General features: G+C 41.4%; 1 protein-coding gene across 1 annotated transcript in view; it reads left to right on the top strand.

Moving 5' to 3' along the window:
* LOC134791330 (transcription initiation factor TFIID subunit 1) overlaps positions 1–24,004 on the top strand; it is a 53,691-nt gene that overhangs the window by 6,019 nt on the left and 23,668 nt on the right. The window contains exons 9-25 of the mRNA XM_063762346.1: positions 1,531–1,599; positions 2,768–2,943; positions 3,305–3,464; positions 4,937–5,171; positions 5,942–6,127; positions 9,049–9,221; positions 9,824–9,944; positions 10,666–10,823; positions 11,340–11,535; positions 12,048–12,311; positions 13,066–13,199; positions 15,114–15,282; positions 15,830–15,941; positions 16,457–16,656; positions 17,892–17,976; positions 19,505–19,641; positions 21,746–21,931. Coding sequence (XP_063618416.1) covers positions 1,531–1,599; positions 2,768–2,943; positions 3,305–3,464; positions 4,937–5,171; positions 5,942–6,127; positions 9,049–9,221; positions 9,824–9,944; positions 10,666–10,823; positions 11,340–11,535; positions 12,048–12,311; positions 13,066–13,199; positions 15,114–15,282; positions 15,830–15,941; positions 16,457–16,656; positions 17,892–17,976; positions 19,505–19,641; positions 21,746–21,931 — 2,761 coding nt within the window. The remainder of the gene's footprint in view (positions 1–1,530; positions 1,600–2,767; positions 2,944–3,304; positions 3,465–4,936; positions 5,172–5,941; positions 6,128–9,048; positions 9,222–9,823; positions 9,945–10,665; positions 10,824–11,339; positions 11,536–12,047; positions 12,312–13,065; positions 13,200–15,113; positions 15,283–15,829; positions 15,942–16,456; positions 16,657–17,891; positions 17,977–19,504; positions 19,642–21,745; positions 21,932–24,004) is intronic.

Below are 24,004 nucleotides of genomic sequence, written 5' to 3'. Positions count from 1 at the left end.
GTGGACAGAGTTTAAACTTTCGTCTTGTGTTTCTTTAGGATCGTACACACAATTTTTTCCCACCTTTTTTAGGGTTCCGTACCCAATCACTAAGAATTCTGATGTCCATAACTATAATACTAGAAATAAAAACAAGCTTGCTATCAGAAAGTTTCGTGTTCGTAAAGTACAGAAGTCATTCGTTGGGCAATGCATTCATTTTTATAACAAGTTACCTGAGGATGCTTTAAGATTACCCTTTCCAGCTCTTAAGAATTACTTTAAAAAGTCATTGATGTTGAAGGCTTATTAGAGAGTCGAGGACTACTTGACAGACAAACATGCATGGTCCAAACCAGAAACTGTAATAACGACAAGTAGCAATTAAAAGCATTGTATTATGTGTAGAGTTAAAGGTGACTCAGCTCAGGTAAGAAAGCACATCAAATTGTATGAAAGCATCTCATAACAATCAGTCAGATTCATATAATATGTATTCTCATTTCTTTTATTGATTTTATTTTCTTTTCCTTTTGTAAGAATTTGATATGTTTTCTGAAAGAGCTACGTATTTGTATAAAGTTATGTATAATTGCATGAATTCTATAGTAATTTAAATTGTATTTTTCTTAATTACTCGTAATGCATGTTAATTATAAGATGTAATAATGTTTTGAAAAGATGTGTCCCGCCGAGTTTGTTGCCGGTCCCATATTGGGATAGCCTCCTCCAATTGAGGGGGGATTTAAATCTTCTTAGGGCAGAGGTGTACGGTTGGAGCCGGTAAAAGTTTATTTGACGTTCATAAGCGCATTGTAATATGCCTACTTGAATAAACTATTTTTTATCTTTATCTTATCTTTATCAAAGGGTAAAAACGGGACCCTATTAATATGACTCCGCTGTCCGTCTGTCTGTCACCAGGCTGTATCTTATGAACCGTTATGGCTAGGCAGTTGAAATTTTCACAGATGATGTATTTCTGTTGCCGCTATAATAAAAAATACTAAAAACAGAATATAATAAATGTTTAAGTGGGGCTCCCATACAATAAACGTGTTCTTTTTTGCCGTTTTTTGCGTAAATGGTACGGAACCCTTCGTGCGCGAGTCTGACTCGCACTTGGCCGGTTTTTTTTGTACAAGAATATTTTGCTATGGCTATGGGCTATTCATAAATTACGTCATTTCAAATTAGGGGGGGGGGGGGTCTGGACATCGGATGACGGTAGCATGAAGTAGGAGGAAATGGGGTCATTTGAAGCATGATTTTTGGATGATTATAGGGGGGGGGGGGTCCAAAATCGTCAAAAATCGATGACGTAATTTATGGACAGCCCCTATGGGGCTATTCATAAATTACGTCATTTCAAATTAGGGGGGGGGGGGGGGGGTCTGGACATCGGATGATGGTAGCATGACGTAGGAGGAAACGGGGTCATTCGAAGCATGATTTTTGGATGATGTTAGGGGGGGGGGGTCGAAAATCGTCAAAAATCGATGACGTAATTTATGGACAGCCCCTATATGTATATGGCTATAATTTTTTTAGTTCATCAACGTCTACTACGAACCCTCAACCGTCTGCGTCAGCCGACGGTGAAGACAACACTTGGTACAGGTACGTAATTCAGGACAGTTTTTTATATATAGTTAGATCAATACATATATTAAAATATTATAAACCAGTGGGTCTGTGAGCGGTAGAACTCGCGAACGTTTGAAAAATTTGCGAAAAATTAATCTACCAATAAAATCCATAATTATGATTATACACCGTGTTTTTATTGAATTCCGTTAACTTCGGGGTATAGTTAAGTACGTTTATAAGAACTAAATGGCATAGTTAATTAAAAAAAAAAAATTTTTTGTTTTCTTTTTTGTTTTTTTTTTGTTTAAAAAGTAATTAAATGTAGCATATAGCGTTGTTGTAACACGGGCATTACATTTAACTCAACCAAACAATTGAAATCTGTGACATATCAATGTCATTTCGTACATCAATCGCCCGAGATTGTACTTAAGTTTAGTAGCAAATGTATGAACTCATTCTAAACACTAATCAATATGTAAGCCGGCCCTAAGGCAAGTGTACACGCTTGTAGAGGCCTTATAGGAAAAAAATAAATTATGGATTATCTCCGAAATGGACTTAATTAGAACATCGGTGTCTTTGAGAAAGTTACTTGATTTAAGCTCAGGAATGCACCCTTGAAATTAACGGAAATCAAAAAAAACACGGTGTATAACGTAGGTATACTTGCAAATTATCAAAAGAATCGGTTGAGAAATGCGATAAGCCGCACACACGAAGCATGTTGGGCCCAGCTAAAACAAAATCATCGCTACGCTCGGTGTTAAGGGGCCCACAGATTCCCAGTTCGCCGGGCGATATCAGCCTGTCAGTTGTTCGGAGCTGTCAAATTTTGCGTTTAACTTACAGGCCGATATTGTCCGGCGGACTGGTAATCAGTGGGCCCCTTTAGGGTCCTACTGGGTCGTGGAAATAAATATCACGGACTGTATTAAAATAGGCTGGTTTATTCCGCTGGTAAATCCTGACCAAACAATTATAAAAATTGAATTCGGTATTCGTCCGTTGCCGGTGAAGTAGGTAAAGCCGAGTGTGTGCTGCGGGTCGCTCGCGGTCCTCTGTCCGCCGCCCACGCGTCTTTACCCGTGCGTATGTCCTGTACGCACTCGGTTACTCACACACAGTTAACACTCGGTAAATTTTTGTGTAGTTTCAAATAACTACACCCATACACAAAAAAAAATCTTCATTACAGTATATTCCCCGTGGAGAACGAAGAACTAGTGTACGGCACATGGGAAGACGAAGTTATCTGGGATGCCGAAAACATGTCCAAGATACCGAAGCCGAAAATACTTACGTTGGACCCTAACGATGAGAACATTATACTGGGGATACCGGATGATGTGGACCCGTCGAAGATTACTAGAGGTAACTATGAGACATCGCTGCTAATATTATAAATGCGGAGTAACTCTATCTTTTACCTTTTCACGTTCAAACCGCCGAATCAATTTAGTTGAAATTCAAGCTTCTGACAAGGATTTTGGAAGGAAGGAAGGTTTAGAAGTAAGGACATAATGTAATTAATAATTCCATGCAGGTTTTTTGGAACAAATTCCAAGGCCCTTCTCTTATTCTACAATTCATGGTTCAATAGCGACAATGTTTTTAACAGAAATGTCCATTTTTCTGATAAAATCTTTTTTATAGGTCAATGACTTTTAAGCGGACACTTTTCGAAAACTATCCAGTTCTTTTGCGACTATATTTAACCCTGTTCTATTGGCAGAACGCGGCCCACAACCCAAAGTGAAAATCCCGCACCCCCACGTGAAGAAATCTAAGATCCTACTAGGCAAAGCGGGGGTCATTAACGTATTGCAAGAAGACGCACCACCGCCGCCCCCCAAGTCTCCTGATCGGGATCCCTTCAATATCTCCAATGATGTGTAAGCTATATCGTCACTACTTTGTAAAAATCTCGTATCTCACACTGCTGCTCAAAGTTTAAAGGCAGTAACACTGTATGCATCCCATACATAGACACCACATTTTTCTTATGATTGACAGAACAAGCTACAAGTTTTTGTCAAAGTGCCGATATTCATTTATATTACTTTAAGCCTGTAAAAAGAACTTTCATTTATTTGTATTAGCACGTAAAAAAATCCAAGATCCTACTAGGCAAAGCGGGGGTCATTAACGTATTGCAAGAAGACGCACCACCGCTTCCACCTGTCTCCTGCTCGGGATCTCTTCAATATCTCCAATGTAATTCACCGTTCAATGTGTCACATACGACTTGTTTCGTAGAGCCTAGGTATGGTATTAGGGTCGGATTTGCGTTGACGGCGCGCCGAAAACTGCCCTTTTCATATGGCGGCTAGCTATTGTCATTTTGAGACTTGGACACACTACAAAATTTGTTATGTTGGGGTGTGACCATGGTGTGCCTAATTGTGAGTTCATGGTAAGAGTCCTCGTAAAATGTGTTTACTCGCAATGAACAGGCTTTAGTTTAAATCCGAAAATTGACTTTTCTCAAAAATGGACGGCAAAGTCGACTTTGCCGTTTAAAAAATAGGTCGCGAAGCGCGTAGTTTATGGTCAGTCAAAAATTAAAAAGTTAAAAACATTGCAGTCTCGATTTTGGGACTGCAATGTTGCATACAAATTCCATTATTTGTCGAGTTCCAAACTTTTTAAAAGTTGAAATGGCCATATCAAATGAAGGCACAGGCCCATTAAACAGCCAAACAGATGATTAGTACCGCGACTATTTAGCTGTCTCAAATAGGTTGACGTATTTTCGGCAGAAAAATACACTTCTATTTTTTTATTAAAAAAATAAAAAGGCGGCAAAGCTAATTTTTTCAATTGTTTCTACTTATTTCTGTGAAAATATATACGTAAGAACGTTGCTTTTGTAAAATATTCCTATTATATTTATATTTCTTGCACCATTTTTGAGAAAAGCACTATATATGACTCGGCTGGAAGCCTACTTGCTGGCTTCGGATTCAATTAAACGGACTCCCAAGGTCGTCCGTTTAAAACGAATCCTCAGCCTGCAAGTAGCTACTTCCGAGCCTCGACAATAATGTACTATTAATATATAGATGGATCAATTTTTTTTGTTGTTATTTTGTCCCGTCAGCCAAGCGACAAAATGTTATAATATATTAAGTAGATGACCCATTATGGAAAGAACCTATAATTTCCTTAAAAATGTGTGTTTGGTTATTTAAAATACTATAAAACCAGGGTTTTTTAAGAGTGGCTTAGCGACTGTAGCCGACGAGTAACAAGAAAAAGTTCATTTACCCATATGGTTAATACTTAAAGTTGTTTTGAAGAACTACCCGGCGACACTCTGAAGAATTCAGAATTACCCAAATTCACTTAACATATTTTGTTCCAGCTTCTACCAGCCTAAATCCCAAAACCCCCGCCTCAAAGTCGGTGGCGGCCAACTCATCCAACACAGTACGCCGGTCGTGGAACTCCGAGCGCCGTTCATACAGACGCATATGGGCCCAGCGCGGCTCCGGGCCTTCCACCGGCCCGCGATCAGGAAACTGTCGTACGGACAGCTCGCCAACCCCGGCCCGCATCCCGTGCAACCCCTGATCAAACACATCAGGAAGAAGGCTAAGGTAGACCTTACAGGGACAGATATACATACATATCTGTCTGTCTTCCCCTATGACCGTCAGCTAAACAGCTGAACTGTCGTCTGCGGTATTTCCAGACCGATACGACCTTCAAAACTTTTAGAGCGTACTCCCATCTTTAATCTCGCAACGCTTATACAACCCCTCTGGTGTAGCGGGTGTCTATAGGCGGCGGTAATCGCTTACCATCAGATAATCCGTCTGCTCGTTCGCCTCCTAAAAAAATGCAGCTCAACTGGCTCTCAGCGACCCTGATGTTCCTCAACAAGGGGGGTTCCTTGTTAAGAGACGTCATGAACGCTTCACGGTCCGTGGGTACCACGGGATTTGCCTCAGCAGACATTTCTTTGAAATATGTGGCCTGCCCATTGCCACTTCAAGCATGCTCCGAGCTATGTGGCTTAGGTCTATTAATATTCTCATTTATTTTTGTTAAATGCTCTTCCAGGGTTTATTCCAATTTTTCTGGTTCAATTGAACCATATTCAGATTCAATTGTTCATGGAATTCCATTATCTTTCCAATTTTTCTACTATTCCTTACTTACTTGGCTGGTGCGATGACCCAAAATGAGTCTTGGCCTCCAACACAAGAGCACACCACTGCTCGGTCCAGAGCGGTATCACGCCAGCTTTTACCGACGCCGAGCTCACGGAGATTTGCCTCTACTCTATCTACTATCCAGTCCTCCTTTTTTGCCCCATATCTTTGACTATGAAAACGTTGGCTTTAACATGGCATCTTTGTTACAGCAACGTGAAGCGGAACGTTTAGCCTCAGGAGGCGGAGACGTATTCTTCATGAGAACACCGGAAGACCTGAGCGGCCGTGACGGAGAGATGGTGTTGGTCGAGTTTTGTGAGGAACACCCACCGCTGATCAGCCAAGTGGGGATGTGCACCAAGATCAAGAACTATTACAAACGAAGTGCTACGAAGGTATGTAGACTATGTAGTAAATGTACATTAACTGACTATTGCTACCTAACTGAGTTTATAATAATAATGTGTGGTTTGAAACTGTGATGTCTACCCCAAACTTTTCCATACACTTTTCGTCGGGTAGTTGCACAAATCTCTGTTTTGACATTTTGCTGGGACATCAGTTAGCCGCGACCACGACCAGTGAAATCTGTGTCGAAATGTCGGTAAATAAAGGTAATTGAATAAATTTCGCGTTAGACCCGTCTATAAATGTGAGTTAAATGTGTTCAAAACGCGAAAGTTTTAAATATTATATATGAGCTTATAATAAGTTACCGAGCGATTTAAGAAATTATACGCCTAACCAGTTTAAGAAATTATTATCTAAATGTCTATTAAATAAATGCTATTACTCCATAAGTGACTTCCTGAATATGAATAATGACGAATACGAGTATGATGTTGATTAATTGTATGTAATTTTAAATGTCTCAGAATAATTTATCCAGCTTGATTGACTTAATGATTTGTAATTTATTTTATTGTGTTTTTAATAATTGCTATTTTAACTTTTTAATTTGATCGCATGACATTACGTACCTATTACAAGTTTTGCATGCTCAATTGTGAGTACACTCGCGTGCAAAAGTATTGCATCACTTTGCAATTTTTCGTCCGCACCCAATATCTTTGTAATTCTATACCCGATTCTAAAAAATTTGGTATCAACTGAAAGCTTATAATCTAACGAATTAGAAAAATGGTAAATTCATTGAAATTTCGAATCTGAAGACTTAAAAAAATCAGAAAACTGAAAGTAGTCGCATAATGCTCCAAAAATAAATCAGGAAAGTTGAGAATAAAAGTCATTTTTTTAATACAATATAAATTATTATTATTAAATTAATACTTGGTATTGCCACCCATAGCCCTCCTTACACAAATCAAGCGGTTTTTCATAGACCTAATTAACTTTTTAATGTGTTGATGAGGAATAGCGTCCCACTCCTCCAGCAAGGCGGCCTTCATCTCCTCAACATTGACCAGGGCAGGATTCCGCTTCCGAACCCTCCTTTTCAGGTAGTCCCACACGTGTTCAATAGGGTTAAGGTCCGGGCTCATCGCTGGCCAGTCCATGGTGTCGATGCCCACTTCGAGAAGGTAGGCTGCGGTGGCCCTAGCGGTGTGACACGGGGCATTATCCTGCATTAGGATGAACCCCTCATCAAAAATACCGGCATAAGGAACAAGGATATCAGTGACGTACTTGGCAGCGGTCAATCCACTGTCACGGCCCTCGCCAGGCACGAAAACCAGCTCTGTGCTCGCTGTCCGCCCGTCGTAGAAAATGCCACCCCAGAACATTACGGGTCCACCGCCATAGGCGACCCTTTCGGAGAAGAAACATGGAGCGAACCATTCTTCTGGCCTTCTGAAGACTCTTCCTCTTCGGTTACATCCATTGAAGTACATTCTGCACTCGTTCAAGAAGAGAACTGGGGTTCATTGCTCAATGGTCCAGTCGTTACGATTTTCAGCAAACTCTCTTTAGGTTGTACGGTGTCGCGCCAGCAATCTGGGCCCGCTGCGAGCCTCCTGGGTGTCAAGTTCACTTTCATAAGTCTTTTTCTTATTGTCCACTCACTGGCAGCCACTCCTCGTACCTCACGCAGACGCTGCTGGATGGCAATGCTTGTCTGGTGTCGATCTCGGAGAGATATTGTGACAAAGAAGCGGTCGTCCCTCTCTGATGTACACTTTCTGCGGCCGCTTCTTGGTCTTGAAGTAAAGGATCCAGTCCCCTGGAACCTCTGGTAAACTCTTCAAACTGTAGATTGTCTTAAATTCAGCTTGGCAGCTACTGAACGTTGGCTACGCCCTGTTTGCAGGGGCTGGACGATTTGGCGGACTTCAGCTTCAGTGGTTTCCATTTTTCCAGGTCTTCTTCACGGAAAAATATGCGGAGATATGTAACGATCAACTTCTGATAAGTGACTGATAACAACTGCTTCTCTACCCCCCGTTTTATAGGGGTCAAGGGGCTCGCAAGTGCTCGCTCGTGCGCGTGATAACGTGAAACCGCTCACAAATCGGGAAAAAGCCGATAATTTGAAAAATACTGGGCCGGTTTCCATATTTTTTTACTTTTCATAAAGCTAAAACTTCAAGAAACATGATCACATTAAAATAATTTAACGAAATTAACCAGTTTACAAATATATTGGGTGCAGTTGAAAAAATGCAAAGTGATGCAATACTTTTGCACGCGAGTGTAGAGTACACTGTACTTCTAATTTTAAGTCATCGTCACCATCTACATATCCACTGTATTCTGGCAAATAAATAATTTGTATTTGCCGCCACGATCAAAAATTTGTTGAACACTTAAAAATGACCGTCGAAATGAGAGACCATTCTGTAGAACTAAGTCGAGGGGGTGGCGGCAACATACCCAAAAACCGCTAGAACCGCGATAGAACCACTTGATAAGATTTCATAGTCAAGCCACTTACTTAAATACACATCAGAGGGCGGACCGTAATGATGGTATGGTCTTGGGTCGTCCCATTCGTTTTTCATCAAGTTCTTAAATTAGTCCTATTCTGCTTTCGTCACTCATTCTACATTCGTCACAATCGTCGGTGGCTTTCAATGTAGAATGATATATAATACCGTAATGATAAATCTTTAAGTGAATTATTTTCAAATCATTTGTTGTGGCTGAAATATGCCCGGACAACATAATCATCGCCCATTCGTTGTTTTAAATAATGACTTCTAGACGGCCAAACAAGTCAGCCAGTAGAAAAAGGCCCGAAATTCAAATTTTCTATGGGACGATAACTCTTTCCGCCTACATTTTTTATATCTTTCTTATGATACTGTCTCCGTCATTTCCATAAAAAAAATTTGATAGCAAATATTATTTATTTCAGGACAGCGGCCCGAAACCTCTGAAATACGGTGAAGTGGCGTACGCGCATACATCGCCCTTCCTCGGTATATTACCTCCCGGCGCCACCCAACCCGTCGTTGAAAATAACATGTACAGAGCGCCTATATACGAACACAATATACCACATTCGGATTTCCTCGTTATACGAACAAGGTATAAATTCATTAGTTTATTTTCGCCTTTATTGTCAAGTCATTAGAGTGCGTGTCCAGATATTTTTGAGCACCTCGGCCGCTCCGATATATCTGATGGCGACAGTAACATACCTACTGTATTATAGACAAGCTAACCCAGGCAAATTTTTTCTTACCCTCAAATAAATTTCACCTGATATTAGCTCTTAGTATCCTGGTAGTACCCGGTGCACCTAACCCTTCCACCTACCTACCACCTACTTACCACCTTCGGATTTCCTCGCCATACGCAAAAGGTATGGTTTCATTCGTTACCTTTCTTAGGCCCACTTGCACCATCCCATTAACCCGGGGTTAAGCGGTTTAACCGTCAACCCAGTGTCAAATTATACTGGTAACCATGGTCACTCCAGGTTTAACCGGTTAACCCCGGGTTAGTGGAATGGTGCAAGTGGGCCTTAGGGTCATAGTACCCTGGTAGTTTGCTTACTGGCATGAACTAGTTTATATCTATCCCAATGCGGAAGAGGATTTCATTGTGAGGATTTTTTATCCATCATCATAAATTTAAGAGATAAATTATTTATTTATGTCTTATAATTAAGCTGGTATTTTTTGCAGACAAGCCTACTACATACGTGAAATCGACGCATTATACGTGGCAGGACAGGAATGTCCACTTTACGAGGTGCCTGGACCCAACTCGAAAAGGGCCAACAACTTTGTTAGAGATTTTCTACAGGTATGTATTATTATTATTGGCAAAAGCCTCCCCCCACTTTTTCCAGTCTTCCCGATCCTGTGCAGTCTTTGGCCATTCCTTTAAAAAGGAGTCTAACTCGTCTCGCCATCGCCGACGTGGTCTGCCAAATCCTCGTATTGAGCTGGGCTGCCACTCTGTGGCGATCTTGGCCCACAGCTCACTAGAAGTTGTGTTTTCTTAGAACTTAAATATTTATAAAATACTCTGGCGAAACATTGCACCTTTATTAAAAACGCTGTTATTTGAAATTAATCTAAATGTATGGTTCCATAATAATTTAACGAATATACTAACATATATTCTGGTTTACGCTGCGCGTCCTCAACGCGAGTGGGTCTCGGCACCTAAATTGCAAAATGCGAGGCCTAAACTCCGAAAAATGTTGCGCGTAGTGACAGTAATACATGACAATGACTTGAACCGTAAAATTATTACAGTACAAGACTCACGAGAGCTTTAATCTACACATTATAAAACAAAGTCCCCCGCCGCGTCTGTCCGTTTGTGTTTATGTATGTTAGCGATAAACTCGAAAAATACTAAACGGATCTTCACGCGGTTTTCACCTATCAGTAGAGTGATTCTTGAGGAAGGTTTAGGTGTATATTTTGTTAAGGTTTTGTGTAACCCGTGCGAAGCCGGAGCGGGTCGCTAATTTGATTATATTTCTTTATGATGTTTATGAAACATTGGTTCTCAGGTTTACATCTACCGCCTATTCTGGAAATCCCGTGACAATCCACGCCGTATCAAAATGGATGACATCAAGAGGGCTTTCCCATCTCACTCTGAAAGCTCAATAAGAAAACGTCTGAAGCTTTGCGCTGATTTCAAGCGTACTGGATTAGATTCAAATTGGTGAGTACTGCAATTTTATTTAGTAATCACTTAAAAAAATATTTATATCGACTTCTGATTTTGTAACAACATACTATTTGGAGACCGAGGTTTTTTTTAGAAAACCTACTATTTTAGACCGCGGCACGCATACGAAAGGTTAATACAAAACTAGTGTATAATAATTTGACGACCGGTCTGGCCTAGTGGGTAGTGAGGTAGTGACCCTGCCTGTGAAGCCGATGGTCCTGGGTTCGAATCCCGGTAAGGGCATTTATTTGTGTGATGACACAGATATTTGTTCCTGAGTCATGGATTTTTTCTATGTATTTAATTATTTGTATATTATAAATATCGTTGTCTGAGTTCCCACAAGTCTTCTAGAGCTTACCGTGGGACTTAGTCAATTTGAATAATAATATAAATATTTATTTTTGGTAATATTTTGTAAGTGTTTTTATATTGTACGTTTATATACTCACATTGTAAAACCCTAACCTAAGACTCAAGATAAACAAAGGATATACATATCGCCAGGTGGGTAATAAAACCCGAATTTCGCCTGCCGTCCGAAGAGGAGATCCGCGCAATGGTGTCCCCCGAGCAATGCTGCGCGTACTTCAGCATGGCGTCCGCTGAACAGCGATTAAAGGACGCGGGTTACGGAGAGAAGTTCATATTCACCCCGCAGGAGGATGATGATGAGGAGCTGCAGTTGAAGATGGACGATGAGGTAGCATTAACGCGTTGGCCACAGAATGCTTAGTTACAACATTAACGCGTCGGCCACAAAATGCCCAATCATAACATTAAAGCCTTAGCCACAAAATGTACAATCATAATTCATAACATTAACGCGTCGGCCACAATATGCACAATAATAATTCATAACATTAACGCGTCGGCCACAATATGCACACTCATAACATTAACGCCTCGGCCACAAAATGCCCAATTATAACATTAACGCCTTGGCCACAAAATGTACAATCATAATTCATAACATTAACGCCTCGGCCATAAAATGCACAATCATAACATTAACGCCTCGGCCACAAAATGCACACCCATAATGTTAACGCGTCGGCCACAAAATGCACACATATAGGTCTTATAACAATAATGCCTCGGCCACAGAATGCTTAGGTACTTACAACATCAACGCATCGGCCACAAAATGCACAATTATAACATTAACACATATTTCAGTTTATTATTTCCCTAATTCACTCATTTTTCCCGCAGGTGAAAGTGGCCCCCTGGAACACGACGCGCGCCTACATCCAGGCCATGCGCGGCAAGTGCCTGCTGCAGCTCACCGGCCCCGCCGACCCCACCGGCTGCGGCGAGGGCTTCTCCTACGTGCGCGTACCCAATAAGCCCACTCAGCAGCCTACTGATGAAGCTCAGCCTAAACGGACTGTCACTGGCACGGATGCGGATTTGAGGAGGCTTAGCTTGAATAATGCTAAGGCGTTGTTGAGGAAGTTTGGCGTGCCTGAAGAAGAGGTTCGTATAAAGTTTGGGTATATATTAGTGCTATAAATGTCAACTGATCGGACCAAGTGCGATAGCCTACGTGCGCGTGCCCAATAAGCCGGCACAGCAGTCTACGGACGAGGCTCAACCGAAGAGGACTGTTACTGGGACGGATGCGGATTTGAGAAGGCGTTGTTGAGGAAGTTTGGCGTGCCTGAGGAAGAGGTTTGTATAATGTTTGGGTATATAGTGCTTTAAATGTTAACAAATCAGACCGGGTGCGATGGCTTCTACGTGCGCGTACCTAATAAGCCCACTCAGCAGCCTACGGACAAAGCTCAGCCTAAACGGACTGTTACTGGGACGGATGCGGATTTGAGAAGGCTTAGCTTGAACAATGCTAGGCGCTGTTGAGGAAGTTTGGCGTGCCTGAGGAAGAGGTATGTATAAAATTTGGGTATATAGTGCTTTAAATGTCAACTGATGGGACCAAGTGCGATGGCCTACGTGCGCGTGCCATGAAGCCGATACACAGCAGCCTACGGACAAGGCCCAGCCGATACGGACTTACTGGGACGGATGCGGATTTGAGGAGGCTTAGCTTGAACAATGCTGAAGCGTTGTTGAGGAGGTTTGGTGTTCCTGAGGAGGTCTGTTAAAATTTAATAAATATATCGAGTCAAATGTCTTTTTCAACTGTCCGGGCGCGAGGAGTCGATCATTAGCATTACATTAACAACCTGTATCTTTTTGTATGTTTATTTGAGCTCCTTTTTATTGACAGATCAAGAAACTGTCTCGATGGGAAGTCATAGATGTCGTCAGAACGTTATCGACCGAGAAGGCAAAGGCGGGCGAAGAAGGCATGACCAAGTTTTCCCGAGGCAACCGCTTCTCAATCGCCGAACATCAAGAAAGGTAAGACCTTATAGCGTTACGTTTATGACGCCATCAAATCTAAAAAGCCGTAGACAATAGCATCCCATAAATGGGTTTAAATTTGCCAGATTATTGTTATTTAATTCTGTTTGCTGATCTCATATCGATTCGGCGCTAAACGTTAATATAATAATTTCTAGACATGTCAACAGCGTTCGAAAATAGTCACGACGACAAAATATTAACGAGTCCCAAGGTTTTAAATTTGGAATAAATTGTGATTGTCATTGCGGACTCGATAACAAGTCTGGGGCAGTGGCGTGCCTAGGGTTTTGGAGTAGGGCAAGCCGAAAGATATGTTTTCGTAATAAGTGTCCAATCTTCACTCTTCGGACTCAAATGTATCTGCTAGCGTGTCGAGGCGAGCTAATCATAGCGCACTGAGGGCATACTATTACTAGATAGAATATTACAAACATCCCATAAAGCGATCGTGAATATCGTTTTCACCGAAATATCTCAAAATCAAACATAATTGTTCCCTATGACTGACGTCAGGAGTTTCGTCAATTATAACAGAAACAAATTTAGTTTTTTTCACTTCATTATCAATGCGAGCTCTTATCACGTCTGCTACGGGATGAACAATGTCATTTTGTATTTTGTTAGACAAATAGCTCGAGCTTGTTTTGTCGCTTTGAACATGTTTTTCTAGAACGCCGTCATATTTTGATAGCAACGATACAAGTTCCAAAAAATTGGCCCTATTTAATGAAGTGTTTGACTCACCGTGTCCTCTAAAAGGAAGTTCTTGCTGAGCTAAATGGCACACAATATCGACTAACCTCTGAAAAACACTACGATTGTTGTCAACACGCATGTTATGTTTAGATATTTCTTCTGATAATTGGCGCGACAAAGAGGCCTCGATCCTTTGTTTCCCAAAATTGCTAAAAGAAATCACTGCACACATATGTTTACCGGAATTCATGTGCCTCTTTATCGCTCCAGATAAATTATTTAAATCGTTATAGCCAGAAGTATTCCAAACGTTAATATCGTTCGAAAAAAATATGCAACACCAGCAATACATCTTATTTGTATGGGAACAACCAACAATCCAATGAGTTTTGTAGACGGCCCTACAGAAATTTCTCTTACGCGACTGACTTGACTGAGAAATACACAAGTCGGGTGTTGGTTTTGCCGCGGAAATTATGTCCCGTTTTTCGACAAAGGTCAAAGACTTTACCTTGTTTTGGTTGACTAAAACGTGGACGCATTTCAAACCGTCACAAGGAACCACTTTTTGATCGATTGTTAACACTTATAAACTAAACGCCACAACAATGAACAAATCCACATTCACTATTTAATGAAATTCACTTAAACAAACTTTCGTTACTTTCAACTCGACCACTGACTCGACTTGACTAACTAAATAATAATACACTTGAAGTAAACGCGAACGAGCGCTCGTGAGAACTTATGCAGCTAGCTTCACACCAAACAAAAGCCAGGCTTAAATCGCCTTATAAAATTGCTATACATACCAACAAATAGTTACATCGTTCTTGAGCGGTTTGTAGGCTGATAGTGCCCAGAGCGGGACGAAAAAGCAAGCACGGTTGCAAGCCGACGAGTGCGAGCGCGAGCAGGATAGCTAGAACATCCTACGCCTGATTTCTTTCGCGCGGACGAGGCGCCACGCCGCGGCAAAATTTTGCAACACGCTCGTGCCGCGGTTCGAAGCTGTGGCTTGAATTTAATAATACGGGTTCGTTTGGCGCGCGATTTTAAAATAATCTGTATTGATCTTATCACTACGTAATTTCGGTAAGGCAATTAGTTGCCTTAGGGCAAGCCCGGCTTTTGGGCTTGTATGGAAGTCACGCCACTGGTCTGGGGGGCTGAACGCGTACAACTATACTCGAATATTATCACTTATTACAGATATAAAGAGGAATGCCAGCGTATATTCGAGCTTCAAAACCGGGTGCTTGCGAGTGCTGAGGTGCTTAGTACGGACGAGGCCGAGAGTTCTGTCAGTGAAGAGTCAGACATGGAAGAGATGGGCAAGAATCTCGAAAACATGCTGGCTAATAAGAAAACTACGGAACAGGTTGGTCCCTTCTTACATTACGTTTCAAACAAAGAAGTTTGTAGTCGGATGGTAATAAAAACCGGGTGCTGGCGAGCGCCGAGGTGCTCAGTACGGACGAGGCCGAGAGTTCTGTCAGTGAAGAGTCAGACATGGAAGAGATGGGCAAGAATCTCGAAAACATGCTGGCTAATAAGAAAACTACGGAACAGGTTGGTCCCTTCTTTCATTACGTTTCAAACAAAGAAGCATGTAGTGATTGTAGTGGGATGGTGCTGAGGTGAGCTGAGGCGAGTGCTGAGGTTCTTAGTACGGACGAGGCCGAGAGTTCCGTCAGTGAAGAGTCAGACATGGAAGAGATGGGCAAGAATCTCGAAAACATGCTGGCTGATAAAAAAACAACGGAGCAGGTTGGTCAGTTTTTTATTTCAAATCGATAGGAAAAAATTGTAAGGTCGTAAAAGATCGTAAAAACAATTTTTTTGGAGGATTGTGCAAGATCTTTATAATATGGCCCTTATACTATCATTCTGCAGAAAAGTACACTAACTTAATATTTATCTTGCAGTTATCTATGGAAAGGGAGGAGGCCGAAAGAGCTGAACTGAGGAAGATGATTCTCGGCCAAGATAAAAAACCGCAGATCAACCAACAAGATCAACAGCAGACTTCCAGTCAAGGTACTGTTATATTCTCATTTTATCGTATTAATAGCCATACGCGTCATTGAGGGCATAGAGAATGGTTTACTAAATAGCCAGTACAGCGTAATGAATATTTCAAAAATTATTCTTTTTGTATATAGTCGTAACACACAAGCATACAAATATCTACGATATGCCCCGGTTTTTTACAACATTACAAAAAATTGTCCATAGGATACGTCTTAAATATAGTAGATTGTTAACCAAGGGATGAAAGGCACTCATTCATTGCAGTCGGGGTGGTTAGTAGTGGGTAATATTCCGAGACAGAAATGGTGCCTTTCACCCTAGTTAACATCTACTTGTTATTTATATCGTATAAGTATCGTTATGTTTATGAAATGGGGTGAAATATCAGAATGAAAATTGTACTTGGAAAGTTAAAAGCCCTAAAGCATAAACGTATCACTTTCTGCACACTTCATAGATATAAACAATGACCCAGTTTCAGAGCATGAGAAATTAAAATGTGTTTACTGTTTATTTCCCAGGTCGAGTCCTCCGCATAGTCCGCACATTCCGCAACGCGTCAGGCCAGCGTTACACTCGCGTCGAGTTCGTACGGAAGGCCGCCGTTATAGAAGCCTACACCAAAATCCGATCGACTAAAGACGATGCTTTCATCCGACAGTTCGCCACTATGGACGAAACTCAGAAGGAAGAGATGAAGAGAGAAAAGAGAAGAATTCAGGTAGGCTGTTTAAACGACAACGGTTTCACTCACTTGAATTTTTAGTCGCTATTCGCCCCCCACCCCCGGCCCGTCGGCGCGCGCGCAACGAGCGACGAGGCGGGCGGCGCGTCCGTGCACGAAGTTCAACCGCCGCGAGCACTCGAGCCTGAGGAAGGCCCCCCGACGGGCCCGAAACATGTCGCCAATAGCGACTAAAAATTCAAGTGAGTGAAACCGTTGTCGTCTAAACAGTTTAAAATAAGACTTTTGACTATAAAACTATTGTTAGGAACTACAATGATCAACGTCGAGTTCGAGAGGTACGGTCCAAAGTATTCATTTATAATCCATTTCGTACCTTGTCAAAGTGAAAATCAATATGAAAGTCGCTAGAGACCTCATACTATTGTCACTGTGACAAGGTACAAAATGGGTCATAAATTAAAACTTTCGACTGTATGTAAACTTCTGACCATACCGTAATGTCGGCAGTGGTTGTGAAAATCGACAAGTCCTACGTTCGCCTTTGTATTTCTTACTAATTTGTTATTTTTAATATGACTTGTACAATACAGAGTTTACCACTACTACAAGTAAACGCGTGGGAGCGTATCCAAAATTATTTTTAATGTCTTTTGAGTTTTACTACTACTACTACAAGTAAACACGTGGAAGGATATCCAAAGTGACAGAATGTATGCAAAGGACTAAGGTGCAGGGGAGAATTTCGACTGCGGGAAAATTTCGACTAATCGAAATATTTTTCATGTTTTACATTATTAACTAGAGTCACACACAACACATCTTTTTCGCTATCTGGACATATATGGCATTCTAGTTAATAAATGTAAAAAGATATTTCGATTAGTTGAAATTTCGCCGTAATCGAAATTGCTCTCCTGCACCTTACGTGAAAACTTACGTCTGAACGGAGTCTTTCACATCTGTCATTCAGATGCTTAGAGCATTTAGTACCTGGAGACATCATGGCTGTCATTTTCTGTACGAAACAGTCTGCCGATCTTTGCGGGGGAGGGGACGTCAAATGTACTGGTATTTCTACATGATTTCTACATAACGTACAAATAGCCAGTTTTTCGGCAGAGGGGTAAACTCTTAAAGGCGACTCCAGTTATTAAATGCTCTAAGTTCAGATGTGAAAGATTCACCTCGCCATTTCGATTGGATGATTGTCATCTTAAATATTATTTGTATTTTTGCGATCACTACTAATAAACAAAATATTGTTTTAGGAACAACTGCGGCGTATTAAACGAAATCAGGAGAGAGAAAGACTGGCTGGTAATGTCACTACACCCGGCGTATTCAATACTGACAGTGAGCATTTTATTATACTCCAAAATTCAAATACCTATTTAATGCTTTTTTAGGGTTCCGTACCCAAAGGGTAAAACGGGACCCTATTACTAAGACTTCGCTGTCCGTCCGTCCGTCCGTCCGTCCGTCCGTCCGTCTGTCACCAGGCTGTATCTCACGAACCGTGATAGCTAGACAGTTGAAATTTTCACAGATGATGTATTTCTGTTGCCGCTATAACAACAAATACTTTCTTCTTTCTTTCAATTTAAGAGCTAGGCTCTTGTCGGTGCAGCGTGATGAAGTTGTCTCCACCTTGGTCGGTCCAAAGCCAGCCCCTTAGTGTCCTGGTACGACACGGCCCCTACATGCTCCTTTACTTGGCTCATATAACTCTTCCTTGGTCTTCCCCTCCCTCTCTTTCCATTTATTTTCCCTTCTATGATGTTTCTGATGAAGTGGTCGTGTCGTAGCAGGTGGCCTATCATTCTTCCTCTTCTATTTTTAATAACACTCATTAGACTTCTCTTTTCTTTCACTCTGTTTAGGACAGCTTCATTCGTAACTCTTTCAGTCCAACTTATTCCTTCTATCCTACAAATACTAAAAACAGAATAAAATAAAGATTTAAATGGGGCTCCCATACAACAAACGTGATTTTTGACCAAAGTTAAGCAACGTCGGGAGTGGTCAGTACTTGGATGGGTGACCGTTTTTTTTTGCTTTTTTTTCGTTTTTTTTTTTTGCATTATGGTACGGAACCCTTCGTGCGCGAGTCCGACTCGCACTTGCCCGGTTTTTTTTAGTTCACTACCTACCTACATATTTTTATGTGTGTGAAATTTCTGTCCTCGAACGCACGGACTGTGTAAGAGTTGCTGGTTCATAAGCTACAGTCAATACTTACCATCAGGCAGGCTATTTGCTTGCTTAGGGGCTATTCATAAATTACGTCATTTCAAATTAGGAGGGGGGGGGGGGGGGTCTGGACATCGGATGACGGTAGCATGAAGTAGGAGGAAATGGGGTCATTTGATGCATTTTTGGATGATTTTCCAAAATCGTCAAAAATCGATGACGTAATTTATGGACAGCCCCTTACCACTGACGTGTTTACTATGAAAAGGTTACATCAGAGTATACGTGTACGACATCCTACTAATGCCTATTAATTAATGAACTAAAATTACTTACAAACTGAATATACCTATAAATGAAACAGAATTAAATAACTAACTTATAAAACTTTAAAACTAAATCTAAAAATAAATAAAACGAATCTTAAAATAAATAACTAAAAACTATTCCCCTGCGACATGATGCCGTAGGTGCTGGCAGCATTTCCTCGCTGTATCGCAATACTTATTGTTTGTGCGAGAAAGCTGCCAGCTCTACGATCACCAGTGGCGTCTGCTATTCTAAATAATATGCCTATTAGAAATAATATTACGAAAGTACTAAGGAGAAGGGGGTGGGGGGCAGTTAAACAACTTCTACGCGGACTTAATCACGACTAGTGTCTCTTATCTTACATTTTCTGTCATAACAGGTATGAGCATGTCATCATCAAACGATTTGGGATCAGCGTCACCAGGGCTTATACCTTTGGGCCAGATAAAACAGGAACCGGACCTTCACACCCCATCCCGTCGGCGCGCTAAGCTGAAACCGGATTTGAAGCTTAAGGTAATGATTGTACAATCGACAACCCACGTGATTGGTCAAAATTATTAACTCATTTACTGCCAGTGAGCTCCTAATATCCCTCTTAGGGATAAGTTCGCCTTTGTACTACACATTTATGTTTTATCTGATGTAACCATTATTCCTTTCTTTTCGTACAATAAAGTGCTTACTTACTTACCAATAGGCGGGTTATCTGTTCGTAGGCGCTTTTCGGTACAAAACAAAAAAAAAAATACGTTAACGGCTACCACAGACAAGACATCCTCCAGACTGAGCATAGTAGCGCTACCCCCTCTGCTACAAATATACGGTAGTTTTACTCCATTTTCGAGTGTCTTTGTGTGACGCCCTTGTCTTTGAACGGACCAATCACGGCACGGGACTCGCTCACCTCGTCCCCCGCACCCCAGTATTTTTGGCAGCATCGGTTTCATGAAATAATTGCTCTAAACTCCGTCTAGAGGATTTCTAGTCTATGTCGGCTACAAACTTAGATCATAGCACGCGCTGGCAGTGAATGCGTCAAAATGTATCCAAATCTCGATTCCCACCACATTGTATACATTAGTGTCTGGATTTATTGAACATGGAAGTCAGAAACAATACATAAAAAAACTATCCTAAATACAAGCTAAAAATAACCTAACTCTACAACATTTTTGGCAAAAATTCCATTTTTGGTTCAAGTTTTTATCGCTGACTGTACTTTTCGTTCCACAGACAACTAATACTCATCGAGAGCATTCTAAAAACCCCAAACACAGTTAGGTTGCGTTGTTTTATCACAGAGTTCTTATGGCCACCTCCTGTGTCCATCATCAGATCAGCTCGATGGTACCATAATATTGCATTGTTATCCGATTTATACATGCATGCAAAATTTCAGCTCAATCGGAAACCGAGAAGTGGATCAAATTTAACTTGCAAGATTTGATAACAGACAGACAACGGGACAGGTGAAACTAAATAAAAGCTTGTAATAAAAAGGCCCCTGTGGTAAGGTTCCGAAGATGCTGGCTGCATTACCCCGCTGAACTGCAAGACGCGAGCGAGGCAACTGCCAGCTCTACGGTCCCCAGTTGCGTCCCTGAGTCTCTTTGACTCAATAGTGTCTTAATTTGCATATCAAATCACGTGGCGTACTTAGGCCACAAAGGACATAAATTCCATATTATGACACGATTATATAAATAGTAGATTGTACAACAAGGGCATAAAGTGACCCATTTTTACCCGAGGCAATTTTACCACCAAAATAGTAGACGAGGGTAAAAATGGACATTTATGCCCTTGTTGTACACTCTGCTTTTCACTTCGATTGCGAGGAAAATATACAAAAAATCAAATATTTTAGGTTATTTTAACGTATTTATTCAAGACTAAAGAAAATTGTTCTTGGGCCGGTCGGAGGCGCGGGGCGCGCCGATCGCGAGAGCGCCGGTCGGGGCGCGCCGGCAGGGCTGGCAGTTTGTATGGCAGAATTTGGACTTTATTGCTAAGTCAATAAGGGTCGTAAGGGGTCATCCATTAATTACGTCACACGTTTAGGGGGAGGGAGGGGGTCAAGAAAATGTGACATATTGTGACATGGGGGAGGGGGGAGACACAAACTTTGTGACGTCACTTTAACTTCATCAGTAACCGATTTTTTTTTTTATTATTTTATTCGCTGTACATTTAAATAACAAGTTTTTAAAACGATAATCGTTTTTATTCTTTTAATTTTCTTTCCTAAGCAGTTTTGGGTTATAAAATAACTAATATTTATATCGTCAAAAATATTTTGATAAAATATTAATAATACTTAGGTACTTACTTAATTCGATTTGGCGATTTCGTAGAAAAAATGTGACGTCACACTAGGGGGGAGGGGTTTGCCAAATGTGACCAAATGTGACAAGGGGGGGGAGGGGTCAAAAAACGTAGAAATTCGTGTGACGTAATTAATGTATGACCCCTAATAGATGATTTTACTTTATGCTCTAGAACATAAAATGCGATTTTATGTCGTCTACGCACGACTTAAAGGTGCACTTTTTGAGCATGAGAAGTGAAAATATTATTTTAATTTAAGATAGGCTGTTAATTTGTTTTTTATTCCCAGTGCGGCGCATGCGGTCAAGTAGGGCACATGCGTACGAACAAAGCGTGTCCTCTGTACACCGGTTCCATGGGAGGGGGACCCTCCTCTCCCCCGGAAACGGACGTCGAGCCCATTCCGGAACCGGATGAAGAAGACACCGGATACGTCGACGGTGTCAAACTCACCCTGCCCACTAAGGTTATGAAGGTAAGCACAAATATTTAGGCTGCTCCTCTTTGCAAAAGTGTCCATAACGCTCGTGGCAATGAGTCGGAATGGCTTACGTCGCGTATGTCGGCAGGAGAGTTGAGGGTAATGATTACACACACAGTTACAATTAATAAATTGCAAAATATGATAGCGTATAAACGAATGACAAAGATGTCATTTAACACATTCGACACCGCGTACCCGACTCTCGGGCACTCGTAAACTTTACTTACACGCGACGCCGAAGTGCCCGACAGGCGGGCAAGCATTGCATCTTCACTACCTCAGGGCTGCCACTGCCACTAACAGAAAAAATTGTAAGTCTTCTGATTATTATGTCATTATGTGGTCGAAAAGTTGGTACAGTTGATTATTATATTTTATTACTTCACTTTGTATTTTTATTTACTTTACCTAATGCGATTACAAAATAAAAATTCTTATTAGTTGGTTACGTGAAATTGCATACACGGGTATGTATCAATAGGAGTTAGAATTAGGAGAAGAACAAAACGGGGAGCCTAAACAGATGAGACAGCAGATTTAATTTTATCCACGTACTTATACGAAAGTTACTTGTCACAGCCCTGAGCGTCCGCCGCTTGCCCGACTAGCGGGTTCGCGGCGTGCGGCATTGAGTTGCACGTCGTTGCCCGACTAGCGAGTATTGTCGGTTTCTGGGGTATTGTTTGAAATTTTGCCTGGTTGCGAAAGTGTTAAGTGCATGATGTTGAAGCTATCTAAGCTACCTTTGCTGCGTCACACCGCTAAGTCGGCAGGCTCGGCGGCAGAGACTGCCGCCAAAAACAAGCGACAAAAATACTCTGCCTTGGGAGCCACTTACGACTTCGTGCCCGTCGCTGTCGAGACAGCCGGGCCCTGGGGACGGGAGGCACGTGAGCTCTTCAGAGAGCTTGGCAAGCGCCTCAGGGAGAAGGGGAATGACCCCCGTTCTGAGTCATGGCTTGTCCAACAGGTCTCCATTGCCATACAGCGGGGTAACGCTGCTAGTGGGATGGGGACCTTTGGACCCGGCATGGCTCAGAACGGGCTTTAGTTTCTTAAGAGCGCTCTTACAAGAAAAGTCGAAATAATGCAAAATTGATGATACTAGTCGACGAAATTCAGGACTTTGCGCTCATTATTAGAAACAATGAGTACTTGTTCCAGTAAAAGGGTCTTCTTATCTTTATAAATATCGTTGTAAATATTAGAAAAAGGACTTATTAAATTAGTAATGATTTTTTTTCTGATGGTCGTTTCCGAAAAACCCCGTGAAGCACTGAATGGCGAGCTCTTATTTGGAAATGTTGAGAATTTTACTCTGCTAAACCTGGCTATTTTGTATTACTAATACCCTGTACTTTAGGCATATCAAACTATATTTTTCCTACATACCTTTGAGAAAGAGAAAATCAAAGTAAAACGAACTCGATTTTCTTTCCGAAACAAGTGTCAATTCCTACGAAAATCTACTTAATATCGAAGTCATTTTCATACTCAAGCAATCTGCAACGTTTGCTTATACTGTTGGTATACATTAGTGTTTATAAAATTCTACTATAATTTTTTGGCAATTTTTTGAAAACTACTCTATATTACCGATGACGCGCGCTGCGCCAGCTCAGTGCCGCGGCAGAGCTTGTAGAGGCAGGATGTGTGTCGGTCGGCTCCGCACATTTTCAACGGCGACGACGAGGTTTTTTATCATTGTGTGCGGCGGGCGCCGTGTAAAACGCTATACTGTGTGCGTGTAAACCGCAACGAGAGACTTTGATCCTAGCACTGTTTTTATAGTATTATAATTTATAATGGTACAGTTTAATAAACTACCGGACAGGATTAAAAATATTTGAAACGAACATACATTCACACACATTCATTCATTACATTCTATATGTATTTATTTGACTCAAGATAGTACTCAGGGTCTGATGATGGAGCTGGAAGGTGGTCACCGGTACCAATCAACCATGCAACTAAACCACTTCGTGTTTAGGCTCGTTTTATTCATCTCAACAAGATCTTTGACACAAGATAGTACTCAGGGTCTGATGATGGAGCCGGAAG

This window comes from Cydia splendana, chromosome 6 (genome assembly GCF_910591565.1).
Source record: "Cydia splendana chromosome 6, ilCydSple1.2, whole genome shotgun sequence".
In the NCBI taxonomy this organism is placed as follows: Eukaryota; Metazoa; Arthropoda; class Insecta; order Lepidoptera; family Tortricidae; genus Cydia; species Cydia splendana.
Note: the sequence above shows the minus strand (reverse complement) of the source record. Positions and strands in the feature narration are given on the sequence as shown.